Source organism: Sprattus sprattus, assembly GCF_963457725.1.
Source record: "Sprattus sprattus genome assembly, chromosome: 1".
In the NCBI taxonomy this organism is placed as follows: Eukaryota; Metazoa; Chordata; class Actinopteri; order Clupeiformes; family Clupeidae; genus Sprattus; species Sprattus sprattus.
The window spans coordinates 11,822,251-11,843,075 of NC_137920.1; the positions used below are offsets into that span (position 1 = coordinate 11,822,251).

At 45.5% G+C, this 20,825-nt stretch overlaps 5 protein-coding genes across 6 annotated transcripts in view; 1 reads left to right on the forward strand and 4 right to left on the reverse strand.

Annotated features, from left to right (window-relative positions):
* LOC308364918 (histone H1-like) overlaps positions 1-20,825 on the reverse strand; it is a gene marked incomplete at its 5' end in the record, with an annotated part of 439,427 nt that overhangs the window by 312,240 nt on the left and 106,362 nt on the right. The window lies entirely within an intron of this gene.
* On the reverse strand, positions 853-7,358 carry pld6 (phospholipase D family, member 6; the record flags this gene model as incomplete). The annotated part of the gene is made up of 5 exons (XM_080835189.1): positions 853-924; positions 2,935-3,191; positions 5,748-5,986; positions 6,721-6,911; positions 7,326-7,358. 5 exons carry the CDS (start codon positions 7,356-7,358, stop codon positions 853-855), a joined length of 792 nt encoding a protein of 263 aa, XP_080691315.1.
* sde2 (SDE2 telomere maintenance homolog (S. pombe)) lies at positions 7,558-12,812 on the reverse strand. Its single transcript, XM_080833637.1, has 7 exons — positions 12,703-12,812; positions 12,433-12,550; positions 11,601-11,712; positions 10,925-11,094; positions 10,298-10,418; positions 9,183-9,594; positions 7,558-8,611 (listed from the first exon to the last, which is right to left on the reverse strand). Exons 1-7 carry the CDS (start codon positions 12,802-12,804, stop codon positions 8,147-8,149), a joined length of 1,500 nt encoding a protein of 499 aa, XP_080689763.1. The 5' UTR covers positions 12,805-12,812; the 3' UTR covers positions 7,558-8,146.
* Positions 13,093-14,773, forward strand: mrps28 (mitochondrial ribosomal protein S28). The gene has a single exon (XM_080837691.1). It carries the CDS (start codon positions 13,133-13,135, stop codon positions 13,652-13,654), a length of 522 nt encoding a protein of 173 aa, XP_080693817.1. The 5' UTR covers positions 13,093-13,132; the 3' UTR covers positions 13,655-14,773.
* The window catches only part of capn1b (calpain 1, (mu/I) large subunit b), a 29,367-nt gene continuing 22,541 nt past the window's right edge, over positions 14,000-20,825 (reverse strand). For both annotated transcript variants that reach the window (XM_080837669.1, XM_080837670.1), the window contains 7 exons: positions 20,300-20,357; positions 20,054-20,118; positions 18,669-18,737; positions 16,600-16,678; positions 16,061-16,174; positions 15,769-15,827; positions 14,000-15,379 (listed from right to left, as the gene is read on the reverse strand). In XM_080837669.1, the coding sequence (XP_080693795.1) occupies positions 15,353-15,379; positions 15,769-15,827; positions 16,061-16,174; positions 16,600-16,678; positions 18,669-18,737; positions 20,054-20,118; positions 20,300-20,357 (471 nt within the window). In that variant the 3' untranslated portion in view covers positions 14,000-15,352. The remainder of the gene's footprint in view (positions 15,380-15,768; positions 15,828-16,060; positions 16,175-16,599; positions 16,679-18,668; positions 18,738-20,053; positions 20,119-20,299; positions 20,358-20,825) is intronic.

The following is a 20,825-nucleotide window of genomic DNA, read 5'->3' on the forward strand; positions in this document are numbered from 1 at the left end:
CTAAATTATTTAAAACGTATTAATAGTAAGTGTTTGTGGATCATGGATAACACTGGTCATGCCATGCCATGCTTTATCCATTCTTTATCCCTGATGTATTACCATGGGCATCATTTGGCCTTGGCGTTAGGGGGCTGCAGCCCTGAATGTTGTATGAATCGCACGTCTGTCTTTGGGGCTTTCAAACTGGGTGAAAATGGTACATTTGCCTGCCGGGGTGTTACCTGTCGTTTTGCCCCGGGGCATGATGCCGTCGGACCCCCTACAGGTTTGGGCTATGCCCCGCATATTCCCATGTCCATTACTTAAGTACGAGAAGATTATTGCAATAAGGGAACTGGATGAGCAGTGTGTTGATCACAGTGAAGTTCTTAGCTGTGGTCCCTTCAGTAGATGTCAGGTGGTGGGTTTGGTCCCCACACACAGCCGGACCCAGGACACACCTGGCCGGACACAGGACACACCTGGCCCATCTCACAGCACAACAGAGTGCTGGTTCTTGAAGTTGGTAATATTGAGTGTTCCTCTAATTCCACTAATTATAAACAGAGTAGGATAATACCATTACACTGAGTGACATGAGATAGTGTCTACCACAGTACAGCGCAGGGAGCCTCGCAGAGGTCTGCCACAAGCCCAGTCATGAACCGTAATAATCGTGTAGTCTCCGTTTTAGACCAGTCTGGAGATCAACAACAGCCACATGCACGCACCCGGGTCATACATAAAAGCCCCCAGCAATCAGCCATTTGAGAGGGTAGCCTAAACAATGATATGAGAGAGACCGAGATAGGGAGAGAGCGCAGCTCGTCACGACGAAATGTGACGTGGTGTCACCGTGACAACCACAGTCTAGCCGAGCAGCCGCTCCGCTTGTTTGGAAACAGGGCGAAGCAGTGCTGCCCACGGCTTGCGGGGGAAACCCTTTCAACACAACAGGATACACTAGCCACACCTCTGGGAAGAAACACACACACACACACACCGACACACACACACACAGTAAGATGCGTCAGTGGGTATGGCCTGGCTTGGATGTGGGGTCTTGCAACTCTTGCACTTGTAATTGTAACTCGATAAGTTAATTACTACTGGGTAATTAGCTAGTGGTTTCCTGTGGCGCATGTAAATTGGCCCGAGACGGTCTCCACCCAAATGTCTTTATGAAACATCTGTCCACCTCCATTGCTACTGTTTTCAACAGGCTGTAGCCTAGAACAAAAGAGTCGTGCTCACTAACCTTAATGAAGTAGGCTACGACCAGAGACCACTGGGTTAGATTGAAGTTGTACAATATGCCGACGCTTTAATCATTGTCCATATGTTGCCCAAGAGAAAGAAGTAATCGGATCCACAGAGCTCACAACAATAATTATCTGAACCTACCTTAATTGTGTAGCTTGTCGACTTGGGGTTCCCTATCCGTTGAAATTGCGGAGTTTTTTTTTTCTCTTTCTTTCAAATTTGTTCGCCTTATTCACATACACGACCGCATGTGGTTTCACCAGAGTACGCAACTGTAGCCTCCTCCGCCAGTAGGCTACTACACTCTTCCTTGCCTCGCGCTTTGCCTCGCTCACGACGTCAATCCAAACTGGGCAATCGGTGTGAGTGCGCTCCTCTCGCGCTGCTCTCCTCTCCACCGGATCCGTGAATCCGGTCTCACGGAAGGCAAGCGGAAGTTTGCCAACAGCACATCAGTCTTCTGCGCGAGGTGCGCCTAGTCTGCCCCCGCTCGCTCTGCCTTTGATAGATGAGTTGACAGCTAGTCTGTGTGGCGTAGGTTAGTACTGAAAGGGCGCACGCAGCCGCAGCCAGCAGCACACTGGCCAAGCGCTGCTTAGACAAGCAAGGCAAACTATGAGCAGGCGACTCCCAGGACTTGTAGCTGCGCAGATCACACCATAGGCAAACAACGTTACGCGAACGAGTGAACAAATAAACGGATTAGTAGATGCATACGCCTATCATCAATAGGTTTGCTTGGAGCTTAAAAATGCTGAGACGCTGTGCACACAGCACCACTATGCTGTCCTCATGGCGCATTTCACAATAGTTTTAACCGACTAACATATGAAAACAGCCTTTATTTTACCAAAGTGTTTACCGACTAACAGATGGAAACGTCCTTTATATTGCCATAGTGTTAACTGACCAAAAGATGGAAACGTCCTCTATATTGCCATAGTGTTAACTGACTAACAGATGAAAACAGCCTCTCTAAAGAGGTCCTGGGGAGCAGGAACCATGCCTCTGATTCCAGGCCAAGACTGACCCTGTGTTAACCTCCTTACTATCTTCAGGCTGATCCATAGCCTGCCTAGTTCTGAATATATAGATCCGGTGTCAGTGGCCGTCAAACAGAGTGGGGCTCAGCACTGACTGACTGGGGGATCCTCTCCCTCACACCCAACATCACAGTGCACAAATTATTACCCTCCTCCATTGTTTTAGGCCAATCCATAGGCTGCCTAGTTCTGAATGCATGTTCCCCTTTCCCTAATGTCTACTGGGGGGTATTCCAAAGCTCGAGCACACAAGTGTCACCCTTCCGCCCTCCAACTCACACAGTTGACAAATTGTTTTTTAATGACACTTTATTGGCGAATCCAAAACATCACATCACTTTATGACACTTACAGCCTTCTGCCACTGTGGGTGCAATTAATAGCCAAACAAGTATCAAATATGAACTAAAAAAATAACTCCTATTATTATTATTATTATTATGAGGACAGACAGTAAAAAAACTAAACGCAGTTAATGGAAATAATGTTAACAACATTTAAGTATATTTTACAACCCCATACAGTAAGTACCGACAAAAAAAAAACAACCTTACAGCACCTCCCCTATTTCCTTATCGGGTTCGCTCTTACAATCCCCCCACTCACAGTCCCGACTCTTACATGCAATTGGCTGCCAATTCCCCACCCTCCCCTTGTGGTGGCCGCTTCCGGGGGGCGGGGCTTTGTGCAGTGCGGGGTCGTTGGCCTCCCACAGGTGCTGGAACTGCGTGCGGTACGGCGAGACGATGGCGGGGTCGTCCGTCACCAGCAGGTTCTCCTGGTTGGACTGCATCGCCGTCAGCGTCCAGTTGAGGGAGCCGCTGAGCAGCAGGCGGCCGTCCACGATGGCGAACTTGTGGTGCATGTGGACCGCCCGGCTCAGCTCGTGCCGCACACAGATACCTGGGGTAGTGGAGGAGGAGGAGGAGGAGGAGGAGGAGGAGGAAGAGGAGATGTGGATGAGGAGAAGTGGATGAGGAGGAGGAAGAGGAGACCATGGAGGGATGGATGAGGAGAAAGCAGAGAGGAAAAAGAGAATAAATAACAAGCAATGGGAGAGAGGAAGAACAACATTAACATTAGCCTGCATTCATTCAGTAGACACACTTATCCAAAAGCGACCTACAGCACGGATATACATCTTCGTCAGCGCGCGAGTTGCCTGGGTATCAAACCCATGGTGCCAACAGCTGATTGAGCTGTGTCCACCAGACTCAAGCTTACAGGCAGGTGTGCTAGCAAGGAGGCTAAAAACCATGTGGGCTAGCGTCTGTTGCTAGCATGTCTCTTAAGGGAGAGAGTTTACTCAATGCGTAGCACTGTACCCACTGGCTACATCCACCGGACACCAAGAAGGGGTGTGATGAGTAGGGGAAAGGAGAGGAGACCGAGAGAGGGCTGAACACACACCTAACTCACACACACACAAAGTACTAGCTGCACAAGCTCACTGATGGTTCCACAAGCCACACGTGCAACATATCTCACACATGGGTGGCAGCTTTAATCTCGCAAAAAGCATTGGTAGAGAGAGGGGGAGGGAGAGAGCAAAAGAATGAGAGAGAAAGAGAGAGAGAGAGCGAGAGAGAGAGAGAGAGAGAGAGAGAGTGTGTGTGTGTGTGTGTGTGTGAAATGTGTGAGAGAGATGTGTGAGAGAGATGTGTGAGTGTGGGCGAGATGTGTGAGATGTATGTGTGTGTGTGTGAACAAGGTGTGTGTGTATGTATGTGTGTGTGTGAACAAGGTGTGTGTGTGTGTGTTGTGTGTGTGTGTGTATGAGTGGGAAAAGGGATGTGAATGAGATGTGTGAGAAAAACAGACTGATAAAGATAGGAAATGACAGAGAGAATAGCCTGTCTAAACACACCCTCACCTATGGCCTATGACGTCACCAAACGTTGCTTTATCAACAGTTTTTCATGTGCCAGACACAGCATGAAGCATCTGAAGCGGCAGTGGGGGTTATGGTCAAAAACTATCAGCCTTACTACTGAATAGTCATGCCAAATCCTGAGGGAGATTACATAAAAATATAAATGTATAAATATATATATATATTTATTGTCTTATTATTCTACTCGTATGCCTCTATGTTTCTTAGACTCAGAAGTAGGTTTAAGCAGATATCTGTCTGTTCCAGAATGTGCCATTTCTATCTGTGTGCCTCTGTGTTCTCAGTGATAAGGATTGGGGTGTTTTGGTTTTGTGTCGAAGGCCATGGGGTCGCTCTGACTCCTGAGTGTAATCCGAGCTCTGTGAGTAACACCCCTCTCCTGTCAGACGTAGGATACTTAAACTGAGACTGTTCTAGTCAGAGAAGCTGGTTAATCTTTATGTGAAGTCATGCTCCCTTTCCCCTTATGTGCGTCATTGTAAATTCCTGATTTTCAAATTGCTGATAGTTCTGCCTGACTGAGGTCTCTGGGATGGTAGAACATGACTTATAACCCTTAGACACTCCAACAACAGCACGGTTGCCACTGATATAATGCGGTGCAGATGGGATTTTTGAACTGGGGGGGGGACGCTAGCATCACCTAATCAGCTGTGCAGAGTTATTAACTGATCATTGTCGCCTTAGGTAGGGAGAGTGGTGGGGACGGATCGGGGTCACTATGAATCTTGGGGGGGGGGCATGTCCCCCCTGTCCCCAGTGCTATCTGCGCCCCTGGCCTGCTGGCATACCAATCCATATGTCTTGCTGCGCTGTGTACATTTTTTTTTCTTCTTTTGAATTGTCGTGGGAGACCCAGACAGAAGTGCATAATGCATAGCCTAAGGGTAGTTGGAATGGCAGTTGTGTTTATCGGTTCTTCACGTGACCATACCATGAACATTAATTTGAAGATGATATCAGTAGATGTTGCCCGTACAAAAAAAACATGTTTTTGAACAGAAAGTTAAGTGTACTGCCTATTCAACCTAGCAATCACCTTGAGATCATTCAATAATATTCATTCAGGGAGAGTGTGTGTGTGTGTGTGTGTGTGTGTGTGTGTGTGTGTGTGTGTGTGTGTGTCTGTGTGTGGGGGGGGGGGGGGGCGGGGACGGTGCTTACTGGTGCAGTACTTCAAGAAGGAAAACACTGCAAACACTTCTTCCTTAGTGTTGACATGCATACATTCCACACGCTCAGTGAGGAGTTATGAGACCACACACACACACACATACTCCCAAACAAACACAAAAACACACTCTCGCCCAAACAAATACACAGACAGACAGACACACACACACACACACGCCCAAACAACCACACAGACAGACACACACACACGCCCAAGCAACCACACAGACAGACACAGACAGACAGACAGACAGACAGACAGACACACACACACACACACACACACACACACACACACACACACACACAGACAGACAGACAGACACAAACAGGCAGACAGACACACACACACACACACACACAGACACACAGACACACAGACACACACACACCTGCTTTCCGCAGCACTCCTATCTGTGAGCCTGTGGCGCTCATGTAGTCGCGGTCGGTGATGACGCGCACATACACCCCTCGGGCGTGCAGGAGCAGCACGGCGCGGCTCAGCTCGAAGTGGGAGAAGGTGAACACACACACGTCCAGTGACACGCGCGCCGACAGCAGGTGAGACAGCAGCCGAGTGAACGAGCCGCTGCTCGTGTCGTTGCTCGCGCCGTGAGACGTACCGCAGGGGCTACGGTACAGACAGAGAGAGAGAGCGAGAGAGAGATAGATAGAAGGAGAGAGAGAGAGAGAGAGTGAGAGACAGAGAGAGAGATTGGAATTGTATGGTGATTCATGGTTTTATTGTCATTGTTATTATAAGTTTACCTCCAGTTCTGAGCCTAACTCCACCCACTGTGTGATTTAGAGAAAAAGTTAAGAAACAGTAGCCTGGATACCAGCCTGAATTATGAGTATGACATCGTCGGGCTAAAGAAACAGGCCAGGGGCTGAGAGTTTACTAGACTGAGAATCTATGAATGTCATGACGCAGAGAAGTACAAAGTGGTTGGTTCTACGTCAGCATCGACCTGGCAAGGTTCAGGATGACTTTAAACAGAGGAGTAGTTGAGCCCTTCAACATGCCCATTTTAATATATTTTTTAATTCATCATTAAGTTCTATCATTTTATCATTACTTTACAGCTCAAAAAAGTTTATTTTGGGGTGCACTTACACGTCAATACTACGTCTAGAATATACTACATAGTTTCAGCCTTTTGACAATGCTTTAGTCCCTTTGATAATAGTTAATTTGATCAATAAAGATGGCGATGCGTGGAGACATGGACAGATAGAGAAAGAGAGGCGAGGAAAGCGCAGAGTCTACCGTGAAAAAGGATCCCAGACGGATCCCTGGCGTTCATACTGGAAAAGCAGGCTGATTAGTTACCATACATATGCTAGATATACATGTCTGCTTACCATTCAAGTTCTGGCGCGTCTCCGGCGGAGGTGAACATTCTCTCCAGGCAGGTGGACTCGCAGGGGAAGAACAGCACCTCCGTGAGGCGAGGCGCGGGCTTCAGCCGCCGGTAGACCCAGCACAGCCACTCGATGCCAAGGCTGAGCCCCACCACTCCCACGCCCAGCAACTTCAGTACCTCCGAGGTCGACTAGTGATGAGGGGAGAGGGTGAGAGAGGGAGTGATCGGGCAGGTTGTGGGAAATGGGGTTCGAGAAGAAAAGTAAATCAGCGCAGTTCATGGTTCTACTCCCCAAGTTACATTGAAGCTCCACACATATTTGGTGCATGCTGCCCTAACTAAAGCATTTAAAAACTCTGACCTTACTGAACTAAACCAGCTAGCCCGCTAGCTAACTAGTCCCATCCCGCTAACTGCGAAAATTGTTTGGTTAACTCAGGTGCTGTTGGCATGACACCGAAAGTTTTGAACAGAGCCTAGAAACACAGTTTGCCATGCATGCCAGCTAAGTTAATGCTTTCCACCAAGGCGAGAGCTATGGGCAGACTTACCGGCATTTCAACAAATTCTGTGCAGGTGGGAATGCCGTATGTACGAACTGACCCTGGACGACACGATGCCTCTCTGTCGCCCCATGCTGGTTGGAGTACATGATCAAAAGGGGGACGTAATCCCCGAGACGAGTAGACGGGGTTAATATGACATGCCATTCAGTGATTCATGTGACCCTTCAACAAAACTAAACTGCAGCGCCAGCATACATAAATAATAAAAAAATCGGGATGTCTTGGAAAACTGCTGTTTTTTATTCAGTTACTTACATTATAACTGTGCAGATGTTACAGAGGATATTACAGAAAAGCCATACATCTTAAAGGTCACCTTAAAGCCAAAGTGCTCCTATATTTAGAAACATCTGTAATACAATTACGAGTTAGAAGCACAGGAGTTGAATCTTTCAAGGCTAAAAACCAGTTTCCCTTTCTCTCTCTTTCATTCAACCTTAGCAACTGGAGCACTTCAGTTTTGATCTAAACACCTGTGTACATACAAAATTGTGTGCAACTTAAAATGACTCAGTCTAAACCTAACAAAGAAATGTGGCAAAAGTATCAAAACAAGAAATAAACAAAACATCACAGGTCACAAGGTGTTTTTGCCCATCCTTCTTGGCTCTTCAAAGTCAATGACGTTTCAAGGATGAAACCCACAGTAATGAAACCAAGAAATGAAAAATCCAGTGATGATTCTATAGAATATTATAAGAATTCTATAGATTCCACATCTGGCTTTAGGGATCCACAATCTGTACATCGCTCCTTTCCCAACTCTAAAAACATTCCCATACATCCTGCATTATCATGAACACTTTAAGTGATCCAGTTGACTATTTTAAAGAGGTTCTGTTGCTCGCTCTCACGACTTCACTTCTTCTTGCCTTTGGCGGGCTTGGCGAGGAGGGCGGGGTCTATTTGGTTGGGGGCGAGGCCTCGGACAGAGAAGAGGCGAGTGGCGCGCTCTTGTAGCGTCCCCCCACACTTCATGCCTCTGTCCAACAGCGCCCTCTTCAGGCGCTCCAGGCCCATGGCTTCCAGCTCCTCCACGCTCTCAACTGCAGCGAGGTCCAATGGAGTAGAAGGGTCCACCAGAGGAGACAGGTCGACTGGGGCGGAAGGGGCGACCGGGGCAGACAGATCTACCGGGGCAGACAGATCGACTGGGGCAGAGAGGTCAACCGGGGCAGACAGATCGACTGGGACAGACAGGTCGGCAGGGACAGAGACGCTACCGGGAACAGAGAGGTCCATGGCTTCCAGCTGCTCCACACTCTCCACCAGGGCAGCGAGGCCCACCGCCACCGGGGTAGAGAGGTCCACAGGGCCAGCCGCCTGCACAGAGATTACCACAGCTCATAAAGACCCGGCAAAACTTAACTTCCTTTTATCTTATTAAAACAAAAACTAGACAGAGAGAGTGGGAGAGAGACAGTGAGAGACAGACAGAGAGAGAGAGAGAGAGAGAGAGAGAGAGAGAGAGAGAGAGAGAGAGAGAGAGAGACAGAAAGAGAGAGAGAGAGTGAGAGAGAGACAGAAAGAGAGAGATAGAAAGAGAGACGGTGAGAGAGAGAGAGACAGTGAGAGAGAGAGGAAAGAGACAGTGAGAGAGATAGAAAGAGAGACACAAGGACAGAGAGAGGGTTGCAAACCAGATGCTCTTTAGGTTTACAGACCCTGTTTACACTTGTATTTAAAATGCATGTTGGGTGACATGTGTTCAAATGCGTCCCATACCACCTCAACAAGTGGTTTGAGTGTTCCAATTACAACGTGGCTTGGTGGTCGTCTACGCTTGTGTTTAGCATGGCCCACTTGTGACCCGATGGCCCAAGACGCATTTTAAAGCCACGTGTAAACGAGGTCATAGATGAGATGAAGCCGACACGAAACTCCTCAATCTTACCTCGGCCTCCGTGACACTGATGATGCTGGTTGCTGTCTGCTGTGAGCTGGTGTCCCTCTTCTCCCCCTTCCTCTCTGCAGGCCTCGCAGCCTGGGCCTCGCCTGACGCAGACCCCTCCCGGGTCTCCTCCCGCTGGGGCCGCACTCCTGCCTCGGGCTCCTCAGGGTCCTGTGCTGGGCTTCGGTCTGGAGAGCTGACCGCTGAGCTGGATGAGGAGCTGGGGCCGGCCTGGGAGGTGTGAGGGGTGATCACTGTTACTGACGCTGCTGCTGCTGCCGCTGCTCTTGCCGTCATAGATGCAGTTGGTCTACTTGAGCTGCAGGAGGCGCTGGAGGACGCAGATGGTGAGGCGTCGTCATCACTGCCAGAGTCACTGTCCTCTTCTGAGCTGCCCAGGTCTTCCATTCCGGTCCTGAAAACAGAAAAAAGTTAATGTTGACATCCAGGACAGAAAGGATCCTCTATGCACGGCATATTTTCCTTCCAGGAAGTTCCAAACCCCAAAGTGACATAAAGCTGGCAGTGTCACTCAGTGCATTACTGCAGAGCTCCAAGTACTTCACTTCTAATACTTGTTAGCACAACGGCACTTTTTTTTAGTGGTTGCACAGACAAATTTCGTTGTGTATCTAATGCACAATGACAAATAAAGTCTATTCTATTCTTAAAGCAAACTAAAGCCAGTCACTGTAACCAAACTGGAGTAAAGGCTGGAGCTGCATGTTAACGATGAGAAGCCTTCAGCCACCGTGTAACGTGTTGACAGAGTAATTCCATGGCCTGCTAATGTCGCTATTATAAGCATGTCTGCACACGCCTGGGTAACACAAAGGAGGAGAGGTGTTTTAGAATCTTTAGTCAATCTGCAATTTAAAATGAATAACTAAATAAATACATAATTTCCTAATCGTATCAGTTCCGATAGGTAAAGAGTGTGTGAGTGGGAGAGATATGGAGAGGTAGAGAGAGAGAGAGAGAAAGACCACAGACAGACAGACTGAGGGAGAAAGACCACAAACAGACATACTGAGGGAGAAAGACCACAGACAGACAGACAGACAGACAGGTCCAGATCTGCCCCATCTACTATCAGTGATAAACGACAGCAGACCCACCAGAGACGCTGCTTCTTGCCAGGCTTGGGTGCGCTGGCAGCAGCGGCGGGGGCGGCAGACGGACGCTTACGGCTGGAACCTTCATCAGCCTGCACCAGTCCACTGGAGGCGGCCTGCATCCCTACGGAGGAAGAGGAGGAGAGAGATGAAGAGGAGAGGGAGAGGAAAGAAGAGAGGAAAGAAGTGACGAAGAGGAGAACAGTTGTAAAGCCAATATCCTAATGTGCCGATTTCTAAAGCCTTAAACACCTGAAACTCCACTTTAACCTTTTCTACTTTTATATCTGGGTGTTTCTTTCAGGGATTTGTGTTAACTTCAGGGATGCATGTCAAACCCCCACATATGGAATGATGCAAAAAGATCTGCTGTGGATTTGACCATTTAGTATATTGTCAGACACTCTCTGGACATGCTGCATTGTCACGTATAAGAGTATGAGAGAGATGAAGTCAAAGAGGAGAAAGACGAAAAGAGAGACGATGAGGAGGGAGAGAAAGACGGAAAGAGACAAGGATGGAGAGAGATACTGAAAGAGACAAGGAAGGAGATAGATACGAAGAGGAGAGACAACGAGGAGGACAAGAGAGACAAAGAGAGAAGGGAAAGATACGAGGAGGATTGAGTACCTTTGAGAACGGAGTCCTCCAGCCTCTCGGAGAGGTCGTGGCACTGCTGCTCGTATTTGGGGTCGTTGAAGTAGTGTTTGGGCTCCGCCAGCTTCCTCTGCAGGCGATCATGACGTCGCTGCTCCTTCTCGGCATCGCGGTCCGCCTGCTTCTTCAGCCACTCCGCCATCCTGAAACACAGGCCTGGGGTCAGTCTCGCATCAGAGTTCAGCTTTAGCGGCTAACCTTGAACCCATCATTTTAGACGTGAGTTTGACACGAGACAGGGCTGAGAGCTTCAGCCTGAAACACAGGTCTGGGGACTGTTTTCGAACTCATTTGACATGAGATGAGCAGAAGGTTCCTAGAAGAGGTCCTGGATTACTTACTTTAAAAACACAGGCCAGAGATCTGAGATCAGATTTGAACCAGAGGTCATCTTTAGAGGCTCTTAATGGGACAGAGCAGAATATCCTGAAATGATGGACTAGAATACTAGTAAAAAAAAAGACAGTTCTGGGAAACTTTTGAAATCAGAGGTCAGCTACAGAACCTCTTCAAGCTCAGGCTTAAAAGCAGGAAAGGCCTTGCCAGGTCAGCTACACACATTTTCCTTTAAAGACAAGCTCCCCCCCCCCCCCATCAGTGTTAGTTAATTTGATTAGTGTCAGAATTGCAGGAGAAACTCATGTCTTACTCTTTCTCATGATTGACATCTCGCAGTCTTCTGCCACTCAGGTCTCTGCAGGCCTCCCGATTGGTTGTCTTCTCTATCTGCGCTCCGAGAGCTCTGAGCATAGACCCGAAACCTGTCACGCAGAGATAGAAACAGACGATGACACGATGTTCTTTGGAGAACATGACTGATGGCCCAGTAAAGACTAAATGCCTCATGAGCAACGAGAACACTGGCTGAACCTTAACAGAGTGTGGTAAAGGAACATACATTGGAACTGATGTGGTCATTTGAGCAACTATGCAACAATTTGCCACGTTATGTTTTTATAGGCAACTGCTTTTGGTGTACTTTTCGTATGAATTTTGTTGGTATATGGTCATGTGCAGAAAAGATAAACTCATCTGTCTTCCCCTCTAAACCTCCCAGGTCAGCACTATGTAGTCATGTGGATGGAACACCCTCAGAAATGTACTGCACAACTTTGCTAACTATGTTGTTGGTGCGTGCTTTTAACGTAGTTGGCTTTAACCAAAACTCCATATTGTTGCTTGAAGGAGGCTTAGGACAGGGAAAGCTAAAACATGATTAAGATAACTCAACACCTCAATAGCCAGTACCATTGAATTACTTGTAGCGTTGGCCTTTCTGTGGAAGCATTTAAGACGCACAAACAAGAGAAAATTATCAGTCGGTGAGTGTGACAGCTAAATATGTGGACCCTCCTTAGCCATTCGGATAAAGAAACATCGTGTCACTTTTTCCACCCCAGGTACCTACGTTTTTCACTCCACTGTCTAAGAGCTATTATCTAGTTGTCTTTCGGGCTACAACTTAGCTACCTAGTACCTACCTCCTTTCCCACCGAACAGGCGAGGCTCCAAACGATACACTGCTCCAGTCTGAAGTTCATCTTCACCAGACGACAATCGGCCATTGCTTTTAACGTAGAAATCAGATGCGGGGATACCCTAAAACGAGAACATTGTCATCACAACGTTACTGACAACAACGCATACGTATCTTAGCTGTTTAGCTAACCAGTTAGCATCTAGAGTACGTTCTAAATAAACAGTCAATCTACCTACAAGTAGGTTGATAATACAAATATATAACCACTTACATCTTCAAGGGTAAATAGGTCGATTAAATTCCGAACAGTCGACCCTGCAACAAACTTTAAACTCCTCGACTGAAGAGAGGGTGAAATCACAAACACATCCATATTGTTTAACTGTGACTGTTTCTCTTCCGGTACGGTAACCGAGAAGGACAAATATGAGTAAAACTTCACAGCAAACCAGTAATTGAAAAAAATGCTGCTTTGAGTTATGCTATTTATTTGTAACATTAATATATTTATATTCATACGAAAGTCAATCATTTTTGTTTTTCATACTATAATAAAAGCAAACAAATGGTATGCTCCGGCTTAACACTTTATTTGCTTCGCCTTTTTAAAAATCAACTACTACCCACAATGCTTAGCGCCGACTAGAGCTAAGATGGCTGCGTTGTGCAAGGTTGCATGCCGCTTAAGTAGCGGAACATGTATGTTTTCAAGACGAGCCCTTTACGCGCATAGGAAACTCTACAGCAGTGATTCCATCGTCCCGACCGGAGGACAGGGTGAGACAGAACCCCAAACGCCTACGCCAAAGAGTGGATTTGCTGCTGCGTACGAGCTTCACTCGGACCTCCAGCAGAAGCAGGACAACACTTCTTCTAGCCGTGCCAACCCAACGAGGGACGAGACGTCCTTCGCATCGCTGTTACGACACTCTCCGCTGGTCCAGATGGGCCCGGTGAAAGATAAAATAGTACTGGGTAAGATCTTTCAAATCATCCAGGACGACCTCTACATTGACTTCGGTGGCAAGTTCCACTGCGTTTGCAAACGGCCGTCGGTTGATGGTGACAAGTACCAGCGGGGAGCCAGGGTGAAACTTCGTCTGGAGGATCTGGAGATGACATCTCGATTCTTGGGGGCAACATCAGACACCACGCTCCTGGAAGCCGAGGGATATCTTCTTGGACTTGTGGAGGGAAGGGATGCCAAGGCGAAAACAGACTGACAGTGAATACTTTTTTCTAAGACTCATGGCGCTGCCCTCTGGCAATGTTATGCGCCAACCCACTGAGCACTGAAACTGTAATATTTGTTACCAACACGATTTATTAAACCCCATCATACCAGTTCATGTTTCGCAGTAATTGAGAACTCTGATCAGGAGATCCTCTCCGTATACTTGTATTAGTTTAACCAGCACGTAGGCATTCTGTTGCCTGTCGGGACGTTTATAGCTGTGGTTATATGGTTGTTTGACTGGATTCACCTTCATCACAATAATAATGAAGAAACAATGACCATATAGCTGGATTTGTGTACAGGTATAGAAACACAAGCACCCGAGACATAGTGTTGGTGTCAGGTTTATTCTTTTCTTTCGGGTTAGTGCATCACAGCATTTCATTCTGACAGTACATTTAGGTGAATGTCAAAGGCTAATGTAGTACCCCACCTTTTAAATTGGTGACCGGTGTGTTCCAGTTGCTTGCTACTTGTTTTACAAGTAACACAGTTACATACTAGGCTTTATGGCAAATATAAACCATTAACGAACAGACATCAGATATACATATGAAGACCCACAATCTCTATGCATGTTTTCTTAAGGTACTCAACACTCCTTGCTGATTTGAACTTATGTTTCATGTCAAAGCCACTACACACCTAACTACGTTGTGTTTTGCTAGACTAGTTATTATCTCAACAGACTATGGTATGGTGGTGTCTGTTACAGTTTGAGCACAAGCCTGCCCCCTGCAGGCCAAATTTAGCCTAAGGTTACTTGTACTGAACGCTCTTAGAATAAAAACTGAACTTCATCATTGTGATCTTATGATTGCTTGTTAAGCATCTATACACCTATTCCTGTGCGTTCTCATGCTAATATAGACATGCAGGGAGACTAGAACCTCCGGCACCTTCCCTATGCAGAAACTCCCCATTAAAAGCTGCTACTGGTCCTTAATGCACACCACAGAGTAGTCGGTAGCTACAGTGCCTCGGCCACGTCCGTTGCTGTCTTGCTACAGCATAGTCTGGGAACTATGTGAATAAATGTCTGTTCAGTATTAAGTGAAAGCCATCTAAGTGTGATGTGTCTTCATGATAAGGCAAGGCCTCTGTGCTGACATTAAATCTCTTTAGTGAGAGGGAGGGAGTGAGATAAAAATAAAAACAATCTGATAAAATGTTTAAAGTTTAAAATAAAACATTCTAGATAAAAATGAGTTAATAAATAAAAAGAATAAATAAATAGAAAGAGGCTAACATAATTAGCATTAGCGTCACGTAGAGAGGAGGCTGCAGCCTGTATCCTGTGTACCATCTCCCCTCCTCAACCACAGAGGGAGTAAGAGAGCGAGAAAGAAAGCAGTGAAAAAAAGAAGCACAGTTGGATACAAGAAGAAAGGAAGTCGAGATAGATCTAGAGAGAAGTATGTAAACACAAACAAAGGGAGACATTCACAGAGAGAGACGGCACGCAGTAAGGCAGTGTATTTGATATTGGAGCAGAGCAGGTTGATTAAGGCAGGAGTGAAGCCAGCCTGAGGGGTGGTCCTCCAGTGGAGCTGAAGCAGAGAAGGTGCTCTCCTGAGGGAGATAGGGGGGGGGGGGGGCAGGGGGGTATTTAAGGGGTGGCAGGGGGGTCGGGGAGGGTGAGAGATGAGCTCCTGCTGGGTCTCTTGGTGCTGGTTTGGTCTCCTCAGCCGCACATGGACATGTAGAGCCACTGATGGAGAGAAGGAGGAGAGTCAGAGGAAGTCAACAAACCCTAGCACTCGACTATTATCAACCCTTATCAATACAATAAACATGAACTTATTAGGCTATTATCAATCCGTATCAATACAATAAACATTTACTTATTTTGTTATTATAAACCCTTATCAGTACACTTTTACACTATTTTCAAAATTAATGTGTGTGTGTGTGTGTGTGTGTGTGTGTGTGTGTGTGTGTGTGTGTGTGTGTGTGTGTGTGTGTGAGTATGTGTGAGTGTGAGTGTGTCTGAATCTGGACCAGTGTGGCCAGTTGTATAAGCAGGAGCACACATAGGCCACTGATGAAGATGAAAATGTGTATCTGTGCTTTGAATGTGGTTGACATGGCAACAGTCACCTCTGTGAGGTTCAGCTCAGCCACGCCCGTGCCATCTTTGTCCAGCTCCCGGAAGGCCTCTGTAAAGACAGGGACATCATCAGTAACGTCAGCAGCAGGAGTTTGTGCAGTGATTCATATTTCAATGTACACTTAAAGACAGTTATTCACTAGAGGATTAGATAGATTCAATCATTGATCGACAGACATATAGATAGACAGACAGACACAGAGAGTCAGATAGATGGATAGATAGATAGATACTTTATCTAACCCAGATCACACATCTTTACTGAGACAGACAGACACATACTGTACATAGCCTCCAGCTTGACCAGGCAGCAGACGAAGTTGTCAAAGTCGATCGTCTCATTTTCTGCATAGCGAGCCACCATCACCTGAATCAGCTTGTTGTTTAGCATAAAGCCTGTGTACACAGAGACACAGACACAGACACAGACACAGACACAGACACACACAGACACACAGACACACAGACACACAGACACACACACACACACACACACACACACACACACACACACACACACATTAAAGAGACCAAACCTGTGAGGACTACATTGTCTCTCTGTTTGACTGCCTGGGTTACAGGAAAACTACAACTACCAGGTTTCCATCCAGGTTATCATCCGTGTATCAACTTTGACCTTCTAGACTGCGGTGAACAGTTCAGAGAGGAATAAGATGACTTGAGAGAGAGAGAAGAGAGAGATAAAGATAGAGAGAAAGCAAGAGAAAGAGAGGGAGAGGGAGGGGGAGAGAGAGAGAGAGAGAGAGAGAGAGAGAGAGAGAGAGAGAGAGAGAGAGAGAGAGAGAGAGAGAGATTATCACCTGCGTTTTCCATCGCCATCCTCATCTCATACGAGCTCATACTGCCAGACTTATCCATATCATACTGCCGGAAGATTCCCTGGAGGGACACAGACACACACACACACACACACACACACGCACACATACACACACACACACACACACACACACACACACACACACACACACACACACACACACACACACACACACATGTTGATAGAAGCATTTCTCCGTATTGCAGATAGCAGTCTAGTCTGGGATACAGTGCCACTTTAAAGTATGTGAACCCCTTGACCATTTAAGCTTTTTCTGTTGTTTTACCATGATTTTTCATTTTTTTATCACCAATTTTCCATAGATGAAATGTCAGGTTTATGTTTATCATTTGCATGTACTTGTTTAGAGGAAATTGTTTGAGTAGCCGAAAAACTACATGAAACATGGAATTAGTCCATTTCAAAAGTAAGTGAACCCCTAGCTGAATTGATAAAGTCAAGCAGGTAACAGATTCAGTGAAACTTATTTGGGTGATTAATTAGTCAATTGAGCAAACCGATCATCTGAGACATCCTTAGGGAAAGGTTTGGGCAACACAGATTAAAAGAGAGAGGAAACCAACCAAACTACTGTAGTGCCAAGGTGTACCCACACAGATCAACAATGCCGAGAGGAAACGAGATATCCGAGAACATCAGGAAGAAGGTACTGACAGCCCATCAGTCTTGGGAAAGCTATAAGACCATCTCCAAAAGATTCCAGCTCCATCCATCCATCCAAGACAAATCATTTTGAAATGGAGGGCATTCAACATGACCGCATCTCTGCCTAGAAGTGGACGCCCATCAAGACCATCACCAAGAAGCACCAGAAGAAGAATAAATCAGGTAAAAGTCAACCCACACATCACCTCTAAAGAGTTTCGGACCTTTCTGGCAGCATCTGGGGTAAATGTACATGGGTCTACAATCAGACGAAAATTGTTGGTTTTGATCGTGACAAAATAATTCTATCTCGGACTCATCTGTTTAAAGAAGGGACTTCCAGAAGGCCTTTGGTTTATCCAAGTGCTCTCGGGCAAAGTTGAAACGGGCAGTTTTGTTCTTTCTTGAGAGCAGAGGCTTCCTTCTAGCAACCCGATCATTAATGTCATGTCTATTCAATTTTCGTCTGATTGTAGACCCATGTACATTTACCCCAGATGCTGCCAGAGAGGTCTGAAACTCTTTAGAGGTGATGTGTGGGTTGACTTTTACCTGATTTATTCTTCTTCTGGTGCTTCTTGGTGATGGTCTTGATGGGCGTCCACTTCTAGGCAGAGATGCGGTCATGTTGAATGGCCTCCATTTCAAAATTATTTGTCTTGGATGGATGGATGGAGCTGGAATCTTTTGGAGATGGTCTTAAAGCTTTCCCAAGACTGATGGGCTGTCAGAACCTTCTTCCTGATGTTCTCGGATATCTCGTTTCCTTTCGGCATTGTTGATCTGTGTGGGTACACCTTGGCACTACAGTAGTTTGGTTGGTTTCCTCTCTCTTTTAATCTGTGTTGCCCAAACCTTTCCCTAAGGATGTCTCAGATGATTGGTTTGCTTAATTGACTAATTTAGCACCCAAATAAGTTTCACTGAATATGTTACCTGCTTGACTTTACCAATTCAGCTGGGGGTTCACTTACTTTTGAAATGGACTAATTCCATGTTTCATGTAGTCTTTTGGCTACTCAAACAACTCCCTCTAAAAAAGTACATGCAAATGATAAACATAAACCTGACATTACTTCTATGGAAAATTGGTGATGAAAAAAATGAAAAATCATGGTAAAACAGCAGAAAACTCATAAGTGGTCAAGGGGTTCACATACTTTAAAGTGGCACTGTATATATGGCCTGTGTCTGTGTAAGACATGCCAATGCTAGCTGCAGTTCACTTATTAAGATGTCCTCATAAGTTTAATTAATATCATTACTTAATCAGTTTATTTCATAATATTATTTCATCAGTTTAATTTATCAGATTACTTTATCAGTTTAATTGATCAGATAACTTCATCAGTTTAATTGATCAGGCTGAAGAAGGCGTCTCACCAGCCATTTTCTGATCTTGGTCCACAGGATCTGGAACTCCACTAGGCCCAAGCGGGCACTGCCATCCTTCTGAGAATCACGCTGGGTCAAGGAGCTCAACCGCCAGTGTCCAGGAAGGAGTGAACAGTCATGATCTAGCAAGCTCCCTTTTGAAAATGTACAAGGTTAACCCTTCTTTTATAAGGTCAGAGAACCTGATTGTGGAATCACAGTTTAAAAATCAGAGAAACTGATTGTGGAATCTCAGTTTATAAGATCATAGAACCTGATTGTGGAATCACAGTTTAAAAATCAGATAACCTGATTGTGGAATCTCAGTTTAAAAATCAGAGAACCTGATTGTGGAATCACAGTTTAAAAATCAGAGAACCTGATTGTGGAATCACAGTTTAAAAATCAGAGAACCTGATTGTGGAATCACAGTTTAAAAATCAGATAATCTGATTGTGGAATCACAGTTTAGAAGTCAGATAACCTGATTGTGGAATCTCAGTTTAAATATCAGATAACCTGATTGTGGAATCACAGTTTAGAAATCAGAGAACCTGATTGTGGAATCTCAGTTTAAAAATCAGAGAACCTGATTGTGGAATCACAGTTTAAAAATCAGAGAACCTGATTGTGGAATCACAGTTTAAAAATCAGAGAACCTGATTGTGGAATCACAGTTTAAAAATCAGATAACCTGATTGTGGAATCACAGTTTAGAAGTCAGATAACCTGATTGTGGAATCTCAGTTTAAATATCAGATAACCTGATTGTGGAATCACAGTTTAGAAATCAGAGAACCTGATTGTGGAATCTCAGTTTAAAAATCAGAGAACCTGATTGTGGAATCACAGTTTAAAAATCAGATAACCTGATTGTGGAATCACAGTTTAGAAGTCAGATAACCTGATTGTGGAATCTCAGTTTAAATATCAGATAACCTGATTGTGGAATCACAGTTTAGAAATCAGAGAACCTGATTGTGGAATCTCAGTTTAAAAATCAGAGAACCTGATTGTGGAATCTCAGTTTAAAAATCAGAGAACCTGATTGTGGAATCACAGTTTAAAAATCAGAGAACCTGATTGTGGAATCACAGTTTACAAATCAGAGAACCTGATTGTGGAATCACAGTTTAAAAATCAGATAACCTGATTGTGGAATCACAGTTTAGAAGTCAGATAACCTGATTGTGGAATCTCAGTTTAAATATCAGATAACCTGATTGTGGAATCACAGTTTAGAAATCAGAGAACCTGATTGTGGAATCTCAGTTTAAATATCAGATAACCTGATTGTGGAATCACAGTTTAGAAATCAGATAACCTGATTGTGGAATCTCAGTTTAAATATCAGAGAACCTGATTGTCACCGTTTACAAATCAAGAAAAGATACATCCATGAGGCTGACCATCCCCCGACACGCCTCCATACTAAAGCCATCTGTCTTCAGGTCACGGTCTGGAGAGAGAGAGAGAGAGAGAGAGAGAGAGAGAGAGAGAGAAAGACAGATGAAGAAGAATTATGAGATGGATAAAACAAAAGAGAATTGCGTGTGTTTGTTTATAAGCCAGTTATGTGTGTATATATGTATGTGTGTGTGTGTGTTTGCATGCAAGCTCAGTTCATCAGTGGTACTTACGTTTGGACACGACTCTGTTCAGGATGGTCCTCAGCTCATGCACAGAGATCTCCATGTCCTGAAGCACACAGCATACACACTCTCAGTCTGACACTCATGCTATGACATCAAACAGCACACACACTCTTATTCTGAGACTTATGCTATGACATCACACAGCACACACACTCTCAGTCTGACACTCATGCTATGACATCACACAGCACACACACTCTCAGCTATGACATCACACAGCACACACTCTCAGCTATGACATCACACATCACACACACTCTCAGCTATGACATCACACAGCACACACACTCTCAGCTATGACATCACACAGCATACACACTCTCTCTCAGTCTGACACTTATGCTACGACAGCACACAGCACAGGCACTCTCAGTCTGACACTCATGCTATTACATCACACAGCACACACACTATGACATCACACAGCACACACACTCTCAGTCTGACACTCATGGTATGACATCCTTTTAGCACACAGCACAGAGCACAGGCACTCTAAATCTGACATCCT